Source organism: Salmo salar, chromosome 29 (genome assembly GCF_965601325.2).
Source record: "Salmo salar chromosome 29, fSalSal1, whole genome shotgun sequence".
In the NCBI taxonomy this organism is placed as follows: domain Eukaryota; kingdom Metazoa; phylum Chordata; class Actinopteri; order Salmoniformes; family Salmonidae; genus Salmo; species Salmo salar.
The window spans coordinates 4,446,598-4,466,353 of record NC_138319.1 but is presented as its reverse complement, the minus strand read 5'-3'; the positions used below and the strand labels follow the sequence as shown (position 1 = coordinate 4,466,353).

Below are 19,756 nucleotides of genomic sequence, written 5' to 3'. Positions count from 1 at the left end.
ACATTTTGGACAAATGTCCTCTGGTCTGATTAAACAAAATAGATATGTTTGGCCATAATGACCATCGTTATGTTTGGAGGAAAAAGGGGGAGGCTTGCAAGCCGAAAAACACCATCACAACCGTGAAGCACGGGGTGGCAGCATCATGTTGTGGGGGTGCTTTGCTGCAGGAGGGACTGGTGCACTTCACAAAATAGATGGCATCATGAGGGAGGACAATTATGTGGATATATTGAAGCAACATCTCAAGACATCAGTCAGGAAGTTAAAACTTGGTCGCAAATGGGTCTTCCAAATGGACAATGACCCCAAGCATACTTCCAAAGGTGTGGCAAAATGGCTTAAGGACAACAAAGTCAAGGTATTGGAGTGACCATTTCAAAGCCCTGACCTCAACCCTATAGAAAATTTGTGGGCAGAACTGAAAAATCGTGTGTGAGCAAGGAGGCCAACAAACCTGACTCAGTTACACCAGCTCTGTCAGGAGGAATGGGCCAAAATTCACCCCACTGATTGTGGGAAGCTCGTGGAAGGCTACCTGAAATGTTTGACCTAAGTTAAACAATTTAAAGGCAATGCTACCAAATACTAATTGAGTGCATGTAAACTTCTGATGCACTGGGAATGTGATGAAAGAAATACAAGCTGAAATGAATCATTCTCTCTACTATTATTCTGACATTTCACATTCTTAAAATAAAGTGGTGATCCTAACTGACCTAAAACAGGGAATTTTTTACTCTGATTAAATGTCTGGAATTGTGAAAAACTGAGTTGAAATGTATTTGGCTAAGGTGTATGCAAACATCCGACTTCAACTGTGTGTGTGTGTATATATACATATCTATAAAAATCTGCAAAAATGTATAAAAACCTATTTTTGCTTTGTCATTATGGGGTATTGTGTGTAGATTGGATTTTTTTTACATCCATTTTAGAATAAGGCTGTAACGTAACAAAATGTGGAAAAAGTCAAGGGGTCTGAATACTTTCTGAATGCAATGTATAGTGCACTACTTTTGATGGATCCTGGTCAACAGTAGTACACCACATATGGAATAGGGTGTCATATGGGACACACCCCTAAGGTGTATTCAGTGAGGTGAAACGTTCAGAACATTGAAGATGGAAATATTTGTGCAGTTGTGGTGTGGTACTAACTATAATCACCATTCACTTAATGTAGCACACCATTGAACAACATCAAAATCATACCTGGCATACCCATAGATTTCCCCATTACAAAAATGCCTTGTGTCTACTATAGCATATCTACAGACTACCCTTTACAAAAGTGCCTTCAATTCATATGAATTGACTGGTTTGACAGAGAGAAGTGAAAAAATGTACAGTGTATGGGATGAAATGGCATGAATGCACAATATTCGTTTACAGTTAATTTACTGAAAGAGAACCCAATCACGACAGAATGAAGCAGAGCATGGGAGTTGGACGACCATGTCAGGACGAGCACAAAACGAAAGCAACCACACAAATATAAACATCGAGAACAAGTTAATTCACATGAGTACACACACAGACACACTCGAGTTCTGTAGCCAACATCAAAGCTGTACCGTTTGCACTGTAAGCCCATGATAAGCGCTGAAGTAGGCCTATATGTGTGAGAGTAGGCCTATATATCTGTGAGTGAGTGACTGTTGGACTATTGGAGTGGGTGAATGGTTCACCTTCCTTCTCCAAGGGTGCCTCTCATCGCTAACAATAGAGGGACTGGTCACTCTGGAAAGTGGGGGCTGAAGATTCCAGACAAGTGGGGGCTGTTGACTCTGGACATAAAGGGACTGGTAGCTTTCACATGACCGTGAAGATGTGTCATGGGCGGAGGAAAGGAAGGGCGGAGAAAGGAAAGAAGAGAGGATGAAATGAGAGGAATGACTGAAGGACAGAGAGGAGAGGATGCAGCCTAGCTAGAAGCCTAGCAAAAAGATGTGACATTTAATCTCACCATCACCATAGAGTGTCAAAGCTATGTAGCGTCACAGCTATGTAGCATCATGGGTTGTCGGTGTGTGTGTGTGTGTGTTGTCGGTGTGTGTGTGTGTGTGTTGTCGGTGTGTGTGTGTGTGTGTGTGTGTGTGTGTTGTCGGTGTGTGTGTGTACAGTACCAGTCAAAAGTTTGGACACACCTACTCATTCAAGGGTTTTTATTTATTAGAATAATAGTTTAGACATCAAAACTGGAATCATGTGGTAGCCAAAAAATTGTTAAACAAATCTAAACATATTTTATATTCTTCAAAGTAGCCACCCTTTGACTTGATGCCAGCTTGGCACACTCTTGGCATTCTCTCAACCAGCATAATTAGGAATGCCTTTCCAAAAGTCTTGAAGGAGTTCCCACATATGCTGAGCACTTGTTGGCTCCTTTTCCTTCAATGCGGTCCAACTCATTCCAAACCATCTCAATTTTGTTTAGGTCGGGTGATTTTGGAGGCCAGGTCATCTGATGCAGCACTCCATCACTCTCCTTCTTGGTCAAATAGCCCTTACACAGCCTGGAGGTGTGTTTTGGGTCATTGTCTTGTTGAAAAACAAATGGTAGTCCCACTAAGCGCAAACCGTATGGTATGGTGTATCGCTGCAGAATGCTGTGGTAGCCATGCTGGGTAAGTGTGCCTTGAATTCTAAATAAATCACTGACAGTGTGACTACCACAGCACCCCCACACCATCACACCTCCTCCTCCATGCTTTACGGTGGGAACCACACATGTGGAGATCATAAGTTCACCTACTCTACGTCTCACAAAGACATGGCGGTTGGAACCAAAAATCTCAAATTTAGACTCATCAGACCATTTCCACCGGGCAAATGTCCATTGCTCATGTTTCTTGCCCCAAGCAAGGCTCTTCTTCTTATTGGTGTCCTTTAGTAGTACTTTCTTTGCAGAAATTCTGTAGCAATAGAAGTAATGGTGCATGAGGAGATGTCTGCCGTTTTACGATCTCCTAACCAATTGTGCTAATGTGTGTGTTTTCTCGCGTTATTTGTAACTTATTTTGTACACAATGTTTCTGCCACCGTGTCTTATGACCGAAAAGTGCTTCTAGATCTCAGGACAGCAATTACTCACCCAATACTGGGGAAACACTTTTTCTTTAACGAGTCAGACGGGAAGGATTTACTTCAGACGCCCGACAAGGCCCTCATCCCCGTCATTCACAGGAGAAAGAGACGCAGATAGCGGAGACAGATCCTTACAAGGTCTGGGTGCCTTGTAAGGATCCAACATCGAGCGGGTAATCTCCCCTTACCATGGATCCTATTAGCCAACGTACAATCAATGGAAAATTAATAGACAAACTACGATCACGTATATCCTACCAATGGAACATTAAAAACTGTAATATATTATGTTTCACCGAGTCGTGGCTGAATGACGACATGAATAACACACAGCTTGGCGGGTTTTAAGCTTTTTTGGCTGGATAGGACAGCGGCTTCTGGTAAGACAAGGGGTGGCGGTCTATGTATATTTGTAAACTGCTGGTGCACGAAATCTAAGGAAGTCTCAAGGTTTTGCTCGCCTGAGTATCTCATGATAAGCTGTATACCAAACTATTTACCAAGAGAGTTTTCATCTATATTCTTCGTAGCTGTGAATTTACCACCACAAACCGATGCTGGCACTAAGACCGCACTCTGTATACGGCCATAAGCAAACAAGAAAACGCTCATCCAGAGGCGGTGCTCCTAGTGGCTGGGGACTTTAATACAGGGAAACTTAAATCCGTTTAACCTAATTTCTACCAGCATGTTAAATGTGCAACCAGAAGGAAAAAAAACTCTAGACAAGCTTTACGCCACACACAGAGATGCGTACAAAGTTCTCCCTCGCCCTCCATTTGGCAAATCTGACCGTAGTTCTATCCTCCTGATTCCTGCTTTCAAGCAAAAACTAAAGCAGGATGCACCAGTGACTCAGTCAATAAGAAAGTGGTCAGATGAAGCAGATGCTAAGCTACAGGACTGTTTCGCTAGCACAGACTGGAATATGTTACGGGATTCTTCCAATGGCACTGAGGAGTACACCACATCAGTCACTGACTTCATCAATAAGTGCATCGATGACATCATCCCCACAGCGACAGTACATACATACCCCAACCAGAAGCCAGGGATTATAGGCAACATCCACATTGAGCTAAAGGGTAGAGCTGCCGCTTTCAAGGAGCGGGACTCTAACCTGGAAGCTTATAAGAAATCCTGCTATGCCCTCCGACGAACCATCAAACAGGCAAAGCGCCAATACAGGACTAAGATTGAGTCATACAATTTTTTTAATTTAACCTTTATTTACCTAGGCAAGTCAGTTAAGAACAAATTCTTATTTACAATAACGGCCTAGGAACAGTGGGTTAACTGCCTTGTTCAGGGGCAGAATGGCAGATTTTTCTCTGGTCAGCTCAGGGATTTGATCTAGCAACCTATAGGTTACTGGCCCAACAGTCTAACCACAAGGCTACCTGCCGCCCCAATATACCAGCTCTGACGCTCGTTGGCTGTGACAGGGCTTGCAAACCATTACAAACTACAAAAGGGAAGCACAGCCGCCAGCTGCCCAGTGACACGAGCCTACCAGATGAGCTAAATTACTTCTACGCTCGCTTCGAGGCAAGTAACACTGAAACATGCATGAGAGCATCAGCTGTTCCGGACGACTGTGTGATCACGCTCTCCGCAGACGATGTGAGTAAGACCTTTAAACAGGTCAACATCCACAAGGCCACAGGGCCAGACGGATTACCAGGATGTGTATTCCGAGCACGCGCTGACCAACTGGCAAGTGTCTTTACTGACATTTTCAACATGTCCCTGACGGAGTCTGAAATACCAACATGTTTCAAGCAGATCCCCATAGTCCCTGTGTCAAAGAACACTAAGGTAACCTGCCTAAATGACTACCGACCCGTAGCACTCACATCTGTAGCCATGAAGTGCTTTGCATACCGCCCCAACAGATCCACAGTTGACGCAGTCTCTATTGCACTCAACACTGCCCTTTCTCACCTGGACAAAAGGAACACCTGTGTGTGAATGATAATCATTGACTACAGCTCAGTGTTAAACACCACAGTGCCCTCAAAGCTCATCACTAAGCTAAGGACCCTGGGACTAAACACCTCCCTCTGTAACTGGATCCTGGACTTCCTCACGGTCCGCCCACAGGTGGTAAGGGTGGGTAACAACACATCCGCCAAGCTTATCTCCAATAATGGGGCCCCTCAAATCAAAAATCAAATCAAATTTTATTAGTCACATGCGCCGAATACAACAGGTATTATGATTGATTACTTACGAGCGCCTAACCAACAATGCAGTTAAAAATATATATATATGAATAAAACTAAGAAATAAAAGTAACAAGTAATTAAAGAGCAGCAGTAAAATAACAATAACAAAACTACATACAGGGGGCTACCGGTACAGAGTCAATGTACGGGGGGGGCCGGATAGTTGAGGTAATATGTACATGTAGGTAGAGTTATTAAAGTGACTATGCATAGATGACAACAGAGTAGCAGTGGTGTAAAGGGGGGGGGGTGCAAATAGTCTGGGTGGCCATTTGATTAGATGTTCAGGAGTCTTATGGCTTGGGGGTAGAAGCTGTTTAGAAGCCTCTTGGACCTAGACTTGGAGCACCGGTACCGCTTGCCATGTGGTAGCAGAGAGAACAGTCTATGACTAGGGTCTTTGACAATTTTTATGGCATTCCTCTGACACCGCCTGGTATAGATGTCTTGGATGGCAGGAAGCTTGGCCCCAGTGATGTACTGGGCCATACCCTCTGTAGTGCCTTGCGGTCAGAGGCCGAGCAGCTGCCATACCAGGCAGTGATGCAACCAGTCAGGATGCTTTCGATGGTGCAGCTGTACAACATTTTGAGGATCTGAGGACCCATGTCAATTTTTTTCAGTCTCCTGAGGAGGAATTGGTTTTGTTGTGCCCTCTTCACGACTATCTTGGTGTGCTCGGACCATGTTAGTTTGTTGGTGATGTGGACACCAAGGGACTTGAAGCTCTCAACCTGCTCCACTACAGCCCCATTGATGAGAATGGAGGCGTGCTCAGTCCTCTTTTTCCTGAAGTCCACAATCATCTCCTTTGTCTTGATCACGTTGAGGGGGAGGTTGTTGTCCTGGCACCACACGGCCAGGTATCTGACCTCCTCCCTATAGGCTGTCTCGTCATTGTTGGTGATCAGGCTGTTGTGTCATCAGCAAACTTAATGATGGTGTTGGAGTCGTGCCTGGCCGTGCAGTCATGAGTGAACAGGGAGTACACATATGATTAGTACATAATAAATTCAATGACAATAAGATAATAATTTTGACCTGATTACGTTCATAAAATCACTTTATCTCTATTCAATTATTATTTTTATCTATTTCTCTATGCGTTGATTGGTGGGGAAAAACATGTCTTCGTAGCCTAGACTACTTTTTTTTAACGTCAACATTTCCATACCCTAATTGTAGTCTAACCAATACCCAAATGGAGATTCAGTGAAAATAAAAATCTCATTGATTTATCAAGACCAGTCCCCATGCAGGCCATGTCCAGACTTTCTCGGTAACCTCAAGTACTCATTAACTCTGTCTTTAATGCTTTTTCGGGTTGCATCAGTCATGGACAGAAACTGCTGAGACACAGTATTAATGATGAACACACAGAAGTTCACTGGTAAGCCACATTTGCCTCGGGAACCATCCCAGTGCTATTCGCAAACACTATCAGATGCCTGTGCTATGCCGAACGCGAAATCCCAGGAAAATGAACAGGTACAGTAGGCTACAATACCGTAAAGTAGGCCTAATAATGCAAAATATAATGCTTAAATAAATCGACTGCTGTCTTTACTGTATACTGCACATTTTTACAGTGTATTCCATCTCCAGCAAGGCTATTCAAGCGATCAACTCACTAATGGATGAAGATGATGAGCGCTCGGCAAAGGCCATTTGTAATCTGCTGGCATCACGGCACAACATCTACATCGCTCTAATCACAGTCAGAAGACAGTTAAAGAAACTTACGTGGACTTATAGAAAGGCTCTTTAAGACATTTTATATATTTTTTTTTTCTCCCCAGAACATTAACCATGTGTGTTCTCTTGTTTTGTACTGTTCTGTAGTTTCAACCCAATAATTTGTCTGACAAACAAAGAACTTTGCGTCCTGCAGGCCCAGGCATGGATCAAAGCTGGCGAGATCCAAGCATCCCCTCAAACGCCATATGTGGGGGGAAATAGACCTTTATGTAGTAAAATAAATATCAATAAATAAAAGACCTACAACACCTACGGTAGACCTACAGTATATCTAAAAAAACAAACATGTTTCTTCTCTACATCCATAGGTCTCCTGATTTAAACCCGATCGAACTTGTTTGGCATCAACTGAAAACATTAATCCGTAACTCTGCCAAGCCTACAAGCTAAGATGTATGTTTCTTGTTATTTTCTTAATGAAAGCATAAAGATGTTGATGAAGAACTGTTAGGGCCAAATTGGGCGATTTTCACACCTACAGCAGCCGGGCTATGAAGAGTTGTGTGTCAATTCATAAACGATGTGCCATGGAATCTCTTCCGAACTATTTTGCAATCTATATGGCTCTCTGACGTTTTGCGGTTGCATGAGGTCTTGAGATAGAAATGTAACACTTTAGAGTACTTAAGCATTGAATACATTGCAAATTGGGGGATTTTCACACCTACAGTAGTTGGGCCATGAATAGTCTATTGTCCTGTTAATAGGAAACATTGTTTGCATGATGGGCTACACCTGCTACAGTACTACAGCACACTTGTAAAAAAACAAGTGTTTGAAAACCAGTTTTCAAAATGCCTCCAGCTGTCCATCGCTACATTAAATAAAAACATAGCATCTTGTTTACATTGTGTACATTCTTATTGTAACCACAATGTAACAAAACATTTGTATCAACCTTTCCAATTACTTTTAGAGTTTGGGATTTACAAATGTGCGCTGTGAGAATATCTAATAATAATAATAGCTTTGTAAATAAGGATGCATTATGAAAGGAAAACAACATGCGCAAGAGACGGTGGTAACATTTTTCCTTTTAGAGACTATAATACTGTACATGCCATCCAGGTCCAGGCCATTTTCATTTCTCTTAGAACAAAAACCTTAGTGTAACAACAGTTTTAGTAAGTCATATGCTACGGTCCAGTTACAGCTTATTCTGATCCAGTAGAAACCAAAAATAAGTGTATTTTTTCAGGGTGTGTGTGCAGTTCAGGAGGAACGGAAAATTGAGTGTCAATTCATAAACCATGTGCCATCAAAAATCTCTTCCCAACTATTTCCCAACTACTACTATCCTACCGATCCTTGACTTCGGCGATGTCATTTCCAAAATAGCCCCCAACACTCTACTCAGCAAATTGGATGTAGTCTATCACAGTGCCATCCGTTTTATCACCAAAGCCCCATATACTATCCACCACTGCAACCTGTATGCTCTCGTTGGCTGGCCCCCACTACATATCCGTCGCCAAACCCACTGGCTCCAGGTCATATATAAGTCTTTGCTAGGTAAAGCCCCGCCTTATCTCAGCTCACTGGTCACCATAGCAACACCCACCCGTAGCAAGAGCTCCAGCAGGTATATTACACTGGTCATCCCCAAAGCCAACACTTCCTTTGGCCGCCTTTCCTTCCATTTCTCTGCTGCCAATGACTGGAACGAATTGCAAAAATATCTGAAGCTGGAGACTTATATCGCACCCTCTCTAACTTTAAGCATTAGCCGTCTGAGCAGCTTACTGTACCTGTACACAGCCAATCTGTAAATAGCACACCCGACTACATCATCCCCATAGTATTACTTACCCGCTTGCTCTTTTGCACCCCAGTATCTCTACTGGCACATCATCATCTGCACATCTTTCACTCCAGTATTAATGCTAAATTGTAATTATTTTTGCCTCTAGGGCCTATTTATTGCCTACCTACCTACTCTTATACATTTGCACACACTGTACATAGATTTTTCTATTTTTCTTTTCTTTTGAATTCTTGACTGTACGTTTGTTTATGTGTAACTCTGTGTTGTTTTCGTCACACTGCTTTGCTTTATCTTGGCCAGGTCGCAGTTGTAAATGAGAACTTGTTCTTAACTGGCCTACCTGGTTTAATAAAAGGTCAAATAAAAAAAAAGAGAAAAAAAAAAGATTAAAAAATGTTTTGCAATCTATATGGCTCTCCGCCAATATATACATTTAGAGGATGGAAGATTCTAAATTAATATCTAAGGGGAATTTTTCATTAGGGCAAATCTATAAAATGACATGCCCAAGAGACTGTGGTAATATTTTTTATTTTAGAGACTATAATACTGTACATGGCATCCAGGTCATTTTCATTTCTCTTAGAATAAAAACCTTAGTGTAACAACAGTTTTAGTAAGTAATACTGACAAGTAGAAAAAAATATATAGTATTTTTATATCACCAATTCATTGTCAGAGACACATTAGCGCCTTGGGACCCAAAAGCATAATCAGTGCTCTAACTCCCCCTTGTGGTGGTCTGGAGCAATGAAGCAGTGACGCAGGGTACTGTACTAAACCACAAATTCTCTCTAAATCCCACAGCATAATCTCAAACATTTCTGTTGAGCAACCACAGTATAACAGGTGGTGTCAGATGAAGAAGGCCCTAAAAATTGTCAAAGACTCCAGCCACCCTAGTCATAAACTGTTCTCTCTGCTACCGCACGGCGAGCAGTACCAGAGCACCAAATCTAGGTCCAAAAGGCTTCTTAACAGCTTCTACCCCCAAGCCATAAGACTTCTGAACAACTAATCAAAGGGCTACCCAGACCCCTCTTTTACGCTGCTGCTACTCACTGTTTATTATCTATGCAGTCACTATGTACATATTACCTCGACTAACCGGTGCCCCCGCACATTGACTCTGTACCAGTACTCCCTGTATATAGCCTCACTATTGTTATTTTACTGCTGCTGTTTAATTATTTATTACATTTTTTACTTATCTATTTTTAGCTTAACATGTATTTTTCTTAACTTCTTAAATCATTGTTGGTTAAGGGCTTGTAAGTAAGCATTTCACTGTAAGGTCTACACCTGTTGTGAGAAATACAATTTGATTTGATTTGAATTCGACTATGAAGGCCTGAATCACGCAGTCTCCTCTGAACAGTTGATGTTGAGATGGGTCTGTTGAACTCAGTGAAACAATTATTTGGGCTGCAATTTCTGAGGCTGGTAACTTACCCTGAACTTATCCTCTGCAGCAGAGGTAACTCTTGCTCTTCCTTTCTTGTGGTGGTCCTCATGAGAGCCAGTTTCATCATAGTGCTTGGTGGTTTTTGCAACCGCACTTGAAGAAACTTGAAAAGTTCTTGACATTTTCCAGATTGACTGACCATCATGTCTTAAAGTAATGGACTGTAATTTCTCGTTTCTTATTTGAGCTGTCCTTTCCATAATATGGACTTGGTCTTTTACCAAATAGGGCTATCTTCTGTATACCACCCATACCTTGTCACAACACAACTGATTGGCCCAAATGCATTAAGAAGGAAAGACATTCCACAAATTAACAAGGCACACCTGTTAATTGAAATGCATTCCAGGGGACTACCTCATGAATCTGGTTGAGAGAATGCTAAGAGTGTGCAAAGCTGTCATCTAAAATATATTTTGATTTGTTTAACACTTTTTTGGTTACTACATGATTCCATATGTGTTATTTCATAGTTTTGATGTCTTCACTATTATTCTACAATGTAGAAAAAAGTAAAAATAAATAAAAACCCTGGAATGACCAAAATGGTACTGTATGTAGCGTCACAGCTATCACGCAACAAAGCTATGTACCGTCAAAGCTACAGATGCATAGAACCAAAGCTCTAGAAGCACTGACCGTCAAATCTATAGTAGCTTATAAATAACCATGCTCTTCATTGGCAGAACTAGGCTTTGGAAGAGTAGGCATGTTTTTAAATAGGCCATGAAAAAAAAGTTGCCTCAGAATTGTGCTGTGGCGGTAGTAGGACAGGGAGAGCAGCAGCAGAGCAACATCATTACAATGCCTGCAGACATATGGATAGCACTTTAGGAGTAAGGACAACTATAGAGACCTTACAGAACTGCAGGGTAGCGGATTTAACACACAAGCTCACAGCAGAAAACCGGCCTGGGCTTTTGTTGAGAGTGTATACAGTAATGGATATATGGAATAACATGCATCCATATAGTAGATGAGCTTACCATGCAAAGCCTACAGATGCATGCATGATCTTTGGTGTAGATACTAAGCACATTATTACTAAATAACACTAACTGCATAAAGGAGGTAGGTAGGCTATGCAGGCTGGCTATAGTACGCAGGTCATCAAACTGGATGCATGATCTCACCTGGCTGTACTGATCAAGACACTGACTAATATCATTGTCAGGGAGATCAGGAGGAGAGAAAGTGGTGGTAAAGACGGGCTCCTATGGAGGGAGGGCCATGGAAGACACAGACAGAAAGGTAAAACGGACAGAATCAATGACAGAGGGGAATAAACATTAGATGGAAAAACCAGGATACCGCCAACCCAATATTTTATAGAGCTGCATATGCAACTGTACTTTGACAGAGGTTTGTAAATGTGGATTGTTGTCATAGCCTGCACGCACAACTTCATCCAACACAAACAATGTCATGCAGTTTATGAGTCTGTTTTTAAATGGCTGTATAGACAGGGAATACGAGCTGGTGAATTGGGGGGAAAAAAGTTTTAAAAAAAAGTAAAAATGTAAAAAACAATTGGTTTCAGCATCACACCTGAAACCAAGGCTGCCACCCAAATGGCACCCTATTCTCTACATAGTGCACTACCTTTGACCAAAGCCCTATGGGCACTCGCCAAAGCACTTTATATGGAATAAGTGGCTATTTGGGATGCAAACCCATGCCATCACCACTTTACACAAAAAGCCTTGAGACTTGAACCTACAGCAACAACCACATTAATGACATCTGATAAGCAGCAGAACTGAATTAGAGCAGGTAAAACACACTGTCAACATGACGACACACCATCACCATGGTAATAAATTAAAACACTGACAGGGTTGCACATTTCTGGACACTTAACCCAAATTCCCATGTTTTTCAAGAAATCCAAGTTGGAAGATTCCCAAAATCAGGTGGGAATAAGCAGGAAATACAGGAATCCTCCAAACAGGATTTCTGGAAAACCTGGTAAAGTTACCGGAATTTTGCAACCCTATGTAAAACAGACACCACGCCCCTTCCCCCCTCAAGCACCAATACTACTGTGTATAAAACACCAACACACCAGGCTATGTGTTAGGTTCCCCGCTAACACACTGGTCTTATCCAGAGCTGATCAGACACAGCCAACTCATTAATCAGCATCCCTTCTTCCTAAAGAAGCACAACCAGGAGAAAAAGGACAAGTGTTGTCTGTAGACTAAGTTGTCATCCGATTGGCTGAGGCTAAGCTAAAACGTCAACCTCTACCTCAGCACCCTATAAACCTTAACTGACTATTGAGATGTTGACTTTGAAATACAAGCTATATTCTTGTCAGGTGTCGTTTAAACCAGGGGTTCCCAACCTTTTTTCCCCCCCATGGCCCCCTTCCCTCCCCCTATATTAAATACAAACACCAGCTTTATTTTGTTTAATTTAAGGGACCTAGGAAAATGAAGCTCATTTCCTGAAATTTTACGTGGTTTAACAAGTTTAATTACATCTTTTAGGTACGAAGAAAATAAAGTCTAGAATCATTTCCCCAAATGTTATTCCACTACCAAATGTTTTATGATCACTTATATGAACACTTAATGAAATTACACATACTCCTTTGAGAAAGTGATTAGATCAATTGATAGTGACAGTCACACATTCTCAAGCAAAGTCCAAAGTCTTCCACTGGAATTTTACTGCTTGTTTTTAGCCTTAAGCATTTAATACTTATAAACCTCTTGAGGATACCCTAGGATAGGGGGCGCCACAGCGCATTTTGAAAAAAAATCGTTCCCATTTTCAACGGCCTACTAATCAAACTCAGAAGCTAGGGCATGCATATACTTATTATATATGGATAGAAAACACTCTAAAGTTTCTAAAACTGTTTGAATGGTGTCTGTGAGTATAACAGAACTCAAATGGCAGTCAAAACCCCGAGACCGATTGAAACAGGAAGTGGAATTCTGAATTGTGGACTCGACTTCTCATCTTTCCTTATTAATCACACCGTTAACAATGGTTCAGTGAGCACTTCCTATTGCTTCCACTAGATGTCGCCAGTCTTTTCACAGTGGTTTGAGCCTTATACGGTCGAAACTCATTGAATGAGACGAGTTGGAAATTGGTCACAGGGGATGGGCCATCACCATTATGACGCCGGCGGCCAGGGCTACCCCCACCTTTGGAAACGGTTTTAAAGGCCATGAAATCATCCCCCTCGAATCTTATTGGCTCTCTTGGTGTTACAGGCCCTGAAGATTAATGTTTTACAACGTTTGACATGTTTGAACGAACCTACAGGCGGGAGAATCTCATTTTATCCGGAACTTCAGCCCTGCGCTTGGAGAGAGCCATAGGACGCGCTACCAACAGCAGGCTAATGGAACGTGAAGTATGGACTTTTTGACCGAAAATACATCTGTTGTGGACCTGGGATGCTTTCTGATGAAGACAACTAAAGGTAGGCGATTATTGACAATATTATACAAGATGAGATGTGACATGCGATTGTTTCCAAGATGGCGCCGAGCTCTGTATATTAGCTCATTTTCTGAGTATCGCATCTCCTTTTATCGCAAAGTGTGATTACCCAGTAAAGTTAATTTAAAATCTGGTATGACAGGTGTTCTCAAGAGATATTCATCTATAAATGTTAGATTGACAATATAAATGTAAAAAATCGTTATAGGATAGTAATTTAGGGAAATGTAGCATTGTTTACCGGGACGCATTTGAGGGGAAATTATTTATTCAACGTCAGACAGAGATGTAAAATGCTGTTTTTATATATAAATATGACCTTTATTGAACAAAAGAATGCATGCATTGTATAACATGATGTCCTAGGGGTGCCATCTGATGAAGTTTGTAAAAGGTTAGTGCTGCATTTAGCTGTTTTTTGATTATATGTGATGCAAGTGGTTGGTCGGAAAATGGCTATGAAGCTGCTTTTTACGATGGACTCATCTAACATAATCTAATGATTTGCTTTTCCTGTAAAACCTTTTTGAAATCGGACGACGTGGGTCGATTCAGGAGAGGTGTATCTATAAAAAAAATATATATATATTAAAAAAAAAAAAATTAAATTATGATTTTTTTTTTAATGCTAATTGGCGATATGATTTTTCGCTGGATTTTGATCCCGCTGACGGGATCAGACGCTGGAGAGGTTATGCATCGTTTTAGATCGGTATAAACGATCGTAGATATATATATCTATCAAATCAAGATGCATACACATACACCATATGGGGGGCGATGCCTGAGTCCCTGAAGTTGCTGTGAGCTGTACCTTTAACATTTTAAGCAATATTAATATTAAGCAATAATTCAGTGTAGTTCAAACTCTAAATAAGCATGGACAATGACATCCTAGAAAATAATCTCATAAAGGGGTTGCCTTTCCTGACTTCTAATTTCTACTGTACTGATGGCTACAGTATACCTCCTTTGACGTCAGAAGGACATGGTTTTGACTGAGCTTCCTGGCCAGGCTGAATGGTAGGTAAAAAAAATAGAGTGAAAACAAAAACATCCATCCTTGACCTCATTTGAAGCCCTAAGACTGGCTTATTTCAATTGATTCACTGCCCTTCTCTTTTATGCTTTGATCCTAACTTTACACATTTAGTTTCCTCACTGTTCTTATCTTACTCTACAGAGTTAAAAGATCAGGGCCCATGTTCATAAAGCGTCTCAGAGTAGGAGTGTCGACCTAGGGTCAGACCCACCCCCGTGTAATCTTATTCATTATGATTTAAAGGGAAAACTTTCTCTAACAAAGCACTCCTACTCTAAGACACATGATGAATACAGACGACTCAGGCCTGACAACAGCCTCCTTTTGGTTTTATGAGGGGGAAAGAAAATCAAGTTTATCGCAAAATCTTCAGAGGCTGTCATAACTTGACAAATGGCAGCTGTCATCGCATGTGTAATCTACCATAGCAGGTGTGAAAGAAACACCTAAAATGAATTCCCCTATATACTGGTCTTGACGAGAAAAAAAATGTACTGTCGGGGGAGGTTCTCTTCTGCACTGTTCTACCAATCCGGTAAATGTGGAGGAGGAGTTAACATTTACGTCATTTAGATGGAGTGTCGCCGAAAGCGGAAGTCGAGTCACAGGCTCTCTTTCCATTTCCCCTGAAACCGGAACATCCGGTTGTCGGAGACTCGGCAGAGGTTACCATGTGGAACACTGAGGAATGTTTTCATTCAGTTATGTCAATTACACCCATACTGTAATTTTTTTTTTTTTTTTTTTAAATGACAAAGCAACGAAAATAATTGGATTGGTGAGCCAAAACAAAACATGGTATTTCTGCTTCGGTGGAAGGACAGAGAATAGGGCGAGGTTGTGAATAGTTCTAAACAGAGGTAAGTGTAAAAATCTCCCCACACCACTTAAAAACCCTCATGCAACATAACTACAGTGCGCATGCAGAGATTGAAATAAAGGTTTATTTTGAATGAAAGAAATACATGCAAACGGAAGGAAGACAAATAGATAGAATAGGAGAAATTACATAGAACATGCATTGGTTATTGTAGGCTAAAGACAAGATACAGAAATGACAACAAACATGCATTAGATTCATATCCTACATTTCATGTTTGCCAAATAAATGTGCAAAACCACAACGGATATGTGATATCAATTAATACAATTCCTGATACTGCCCAGGAAGTTATCTTGAGCAGAATACCGGATTTAAGGAAATGATGCCAACCTTAATCTGGTCTTCTTAGTATTACATTTACTTGGAAACTACTGTACAATGTCTTCAGAATACACACATGGTGAGATAACCTAAGTTCGTTGTCTAAATGGCTTACAGAATATGGTAAAACAGTGTAAATACAGTACTACTGATATAGGCTGACTACTCGTTTCCAAAATCAAAATAACCACCAATGACTATCATATTTGAGAGTAAGTGCAGTTTAAGATATGCACAGCAATTCTGGCCTCAATAAGCTTATAAGCATGATAAGAAGCATGCTTTATAAGTGATTCTAACATGACTGAGATGAAAAGGAAAAGACATACAGACACACACACACAATATTGATGACAATACACAACCCCTCTGTTTAGAGATATCCACAACTGTCTTGATATGAATTTACAACGAGTTCATATTAAACCAACAATTTTACTTTATTTATGGTTCATTGATACAATTAAAGGTGCCTAAAGGCAATAACTGAATGAAGCGACAACATCTGCACATGGCAAAATGATTAATTAATTTAGGCAAGTGTTCTTACAATTTCCCCTTTTGGGATTACTTGATTAGAAAAGTAGGAAGCAAATTAAGGCGTTTGTGAGTTCCCCCAAAATATGCCTTAAAAACTGCCTGATTGACTTTTTCATTACATAAAAGTGTCAGCCAAAAAACTTTAACCATGTGCTTGTGAAGAGTCTTTAGTAGGGGTATAGTTCTCTGTTGATAAATGAGCGTACCGTAGAGTATATACAGTAGTGAGTCAGGTTACCTTCTTCTTGAAGCTCTGCTCCACTTCCCATAGCTGAGCGTGACGTTCTGAAACGGCCACCTTCACTACATCCTGCTTCCTATTAATCCTGTTCCTCCAGTCCTCCTCGCCACTCTTCTTCAACAGGGCCAGCCTGGGGGGTGGGGGTTGGGAGAGAGATGTCAGTCTTGGTTCTGCCAAGGGGCCATGGTTGTATAACACAAAGACACATGTAATACAGCACACACAGTGGATTGTTTGAGCCACCTGTCCAATAAAGGTCAATTGTATCAGTGACACCAAGCTGTGAGAGAGCTGGAGAGATGGATGATAAAGCTTTCCCCCTATGGTCTCAGCTCAGTCATAAAGTCAGAACCTAGACTCTACATGCTAGGTCCATTATTTAGAATTTGGAATCTTTGTCCTATTCTATAAGGAGACAATCAGAGCGCCGGGATGGTCTGGATGCTTAAACGACTCCATGTTTGGGTTTAGTGCGTATCCTTCAAAAGTGTGAAATGGCAACCTATTCCCTATATAGTGAACTACTTTGACCAGTAACACAATCAAAAGTAGAGCGCTCTATATAGAATAGAGTGCCATTTGGGACACAGACACACAGAACAGAGCTGAGAATAAACAGAGCAGACTAGAGCAGGTCAGACCACGGGCACACTGTCAGCCTCAGCAATGGATCTGGACTATAGCTAAACACACTGATGGTGACGGTCAGTGATGATGAAACCCGAGTTGGGAGTCTGCTGCCAATGTTTGATTTAGCTTCATTTCAAATCTCTACCAGAGGAAGAGCTGAAGGAGTTTGTTCTTATAATCATCATCAAAATAGTAAATTGTACCATTGGCAATGGAGATATTAAATAGACTTCATACACTACATGGCCAAAAGTATATAGACAAACCTTCAAATTAGTGGATTCGGCTATTTCAGCCACACCCGTTGCTGACAGGTGTATAACATTGAGCACACAGCCATGTCATTTCCATAGACAAACATTGGCAGTGGAATGGCCTTACTGAAGAGCTTAGTGACTTCCAATGTGGCATCGTCATAGGATGCCATCTTTCCAACAAGTCAGTTTGTCAGATGTCTGCCCTGTTAGAGCTGCCTTGGTCAACTTTAAGTGCTGTTATTGTGAAGTGGAAGCGTCTAAGCGGAAAAGTGGTAGGCCACACAAGCTCACAGAATGGGACTGCAGAGTGCTGTCATGGGTTGCAAAACTCTACCGAGTTCCAAACTGCCTCTGGAAGCAACATCAGCACAAGAACTGTTCGTCAGGAGCTTCATGAAATGGGTTTCCATGGCCAAGCAGCCATGTCAATTAGGCTAGTATTGTGGAGTAACTACAATGTTGTTGATCCATCCTCAGCTTTCTCCTATCACAGCCATTAAACTTTGTAACTGTTTTAAAGTCACCATTGGCCTCATGGTGAAATCCCTGAGTGGTTTCCTTCTTCTCCAGCAAGTTAGGAAGTATCTTTTGGGTGTGTTGATACACCATCCAAAGTGTAATTAATAACTTCAACATGCTTTTCTTTTTACCTCCTACTCGTTAACTTTTTTAGCCTTGCCATAACAAAGGGGTTGAATACTTATTGAGCCAAGACATTTCAGCTTTTAATTTTTAATTACATTGTAAAAATGTAGAAAAACATAATTCCACTTTGACATTATGAGGTATTGTGTGTATAACAGTGACACAGAATCTCAATGTAATCCATTTGTTACGCAGGCTGTAACACAACAAAATGTGGAAAAAGGCAAGTGGTGTGTATACTTTCTGAAGGCACTGTATATATTATAATTCTTTATATACTCCTTTTACCAGTCACGTTTCAGCCCTGTGTACATGTATATCCGCCTATCACGCCTAAACTGGCACTCTGCGCACACACACTAACACCCTCACACACCACTTATGCTGTTGCCATACTGTTTACTATTATTATTACCAGTCACTTTCTCCTAATCGCCCCCCTAGATGAACATACTGTATATCTCCCTCAAACTACTCCAGTATCACTGCACATTGTACATTTGGTATTTGCTGTATATAGCTTCCCGTCTTATTTCTTATGTTTTCTGTATTATATATTTATGTAAATTATTTATTATTTATACTATATTAATATTGATTACTGCACTGTTACAAGTTAAGCAGTTCACTGTATTTGTGCATGTGACAAAACTTTAACTTGAAGGCAGACATTCTACTGTAAGCAGAATCACATAAATCCATATCATAGTCAGAGTCACAATGGGACGATTTCACAGACACAGATTAAGCCTGGCCCATAGGGCTCTGGTCAAAATGTGTGTACTATATAGGGGATGGGGTGCCATTTGGGACACATCCCTAGTAGGAGACAGGACATAGTGGTCATAAAGCCTGGGTCAGTGGTGCCCTCTGCTCCTCTCAAAAACACCCCTATGTCCCAAATGAGTGGGCGTCCAAAGATGGATGCATCATGCACTTCATGGATGTTTCAAGAGGACACAAGCTCAATTTTGCGCGCACACACACACACACACACACACACACACACACACACACACACACACACACACACACACACACACACACACACACACACACACACACACACACACACACACACACACACACACACACACACACACACACACACACACACAGTTTTGAAAGGACAAGGTGGATTTACACTCTTCAGTGTCAGAATCACACAGACACACACAGCTTTTGCTAGTCGTTGGAAGCAAATGTTATTCCGTTATGTCATCAATCAATTTAAAAGCCAATCAATGGCCAGCTTGTTAACATGGAGAACTGATAGAAACATGCTTATGTAATTGATTGGATGGATCGGAAACATTCCCATTCCTTGAACTAGATTTAACAATCACGACTCCACATATTCTGCATTCATATTCTGCACTCCCCATATTCTGCATTTGCTACAGAACATGACAAAACAACACTGACTACA

The 19,756-nt window shown here is 41.1% G+C and overlaps 1 protein-coding gene across 6 annotated transcripts in view; it reads right to left on the bottom strand.

Moving 5' to 3' along the window:
* The window catches only part of LOC106590044 (supervillin), a 174,883-nt gene that overhangs the window by 45,006 nt on the left and 110,121 nt on the right, over positions 1-19,756 (bottom strand). For all 6 annotated transcript variants that reach the window (XM_045710634.2, XM_082970651.1, XM_045710635.2 and 3 more), the window contains one exon: positions 16,793-16,925. In XM_045710634.2, the coding sequence (XP_045566590.2) occupies positions 16,793-16,925 (133 nt within the window). The remainder of the gene's footprint in view (positions 1-16,792; positions 16,926-19,756) is intronic.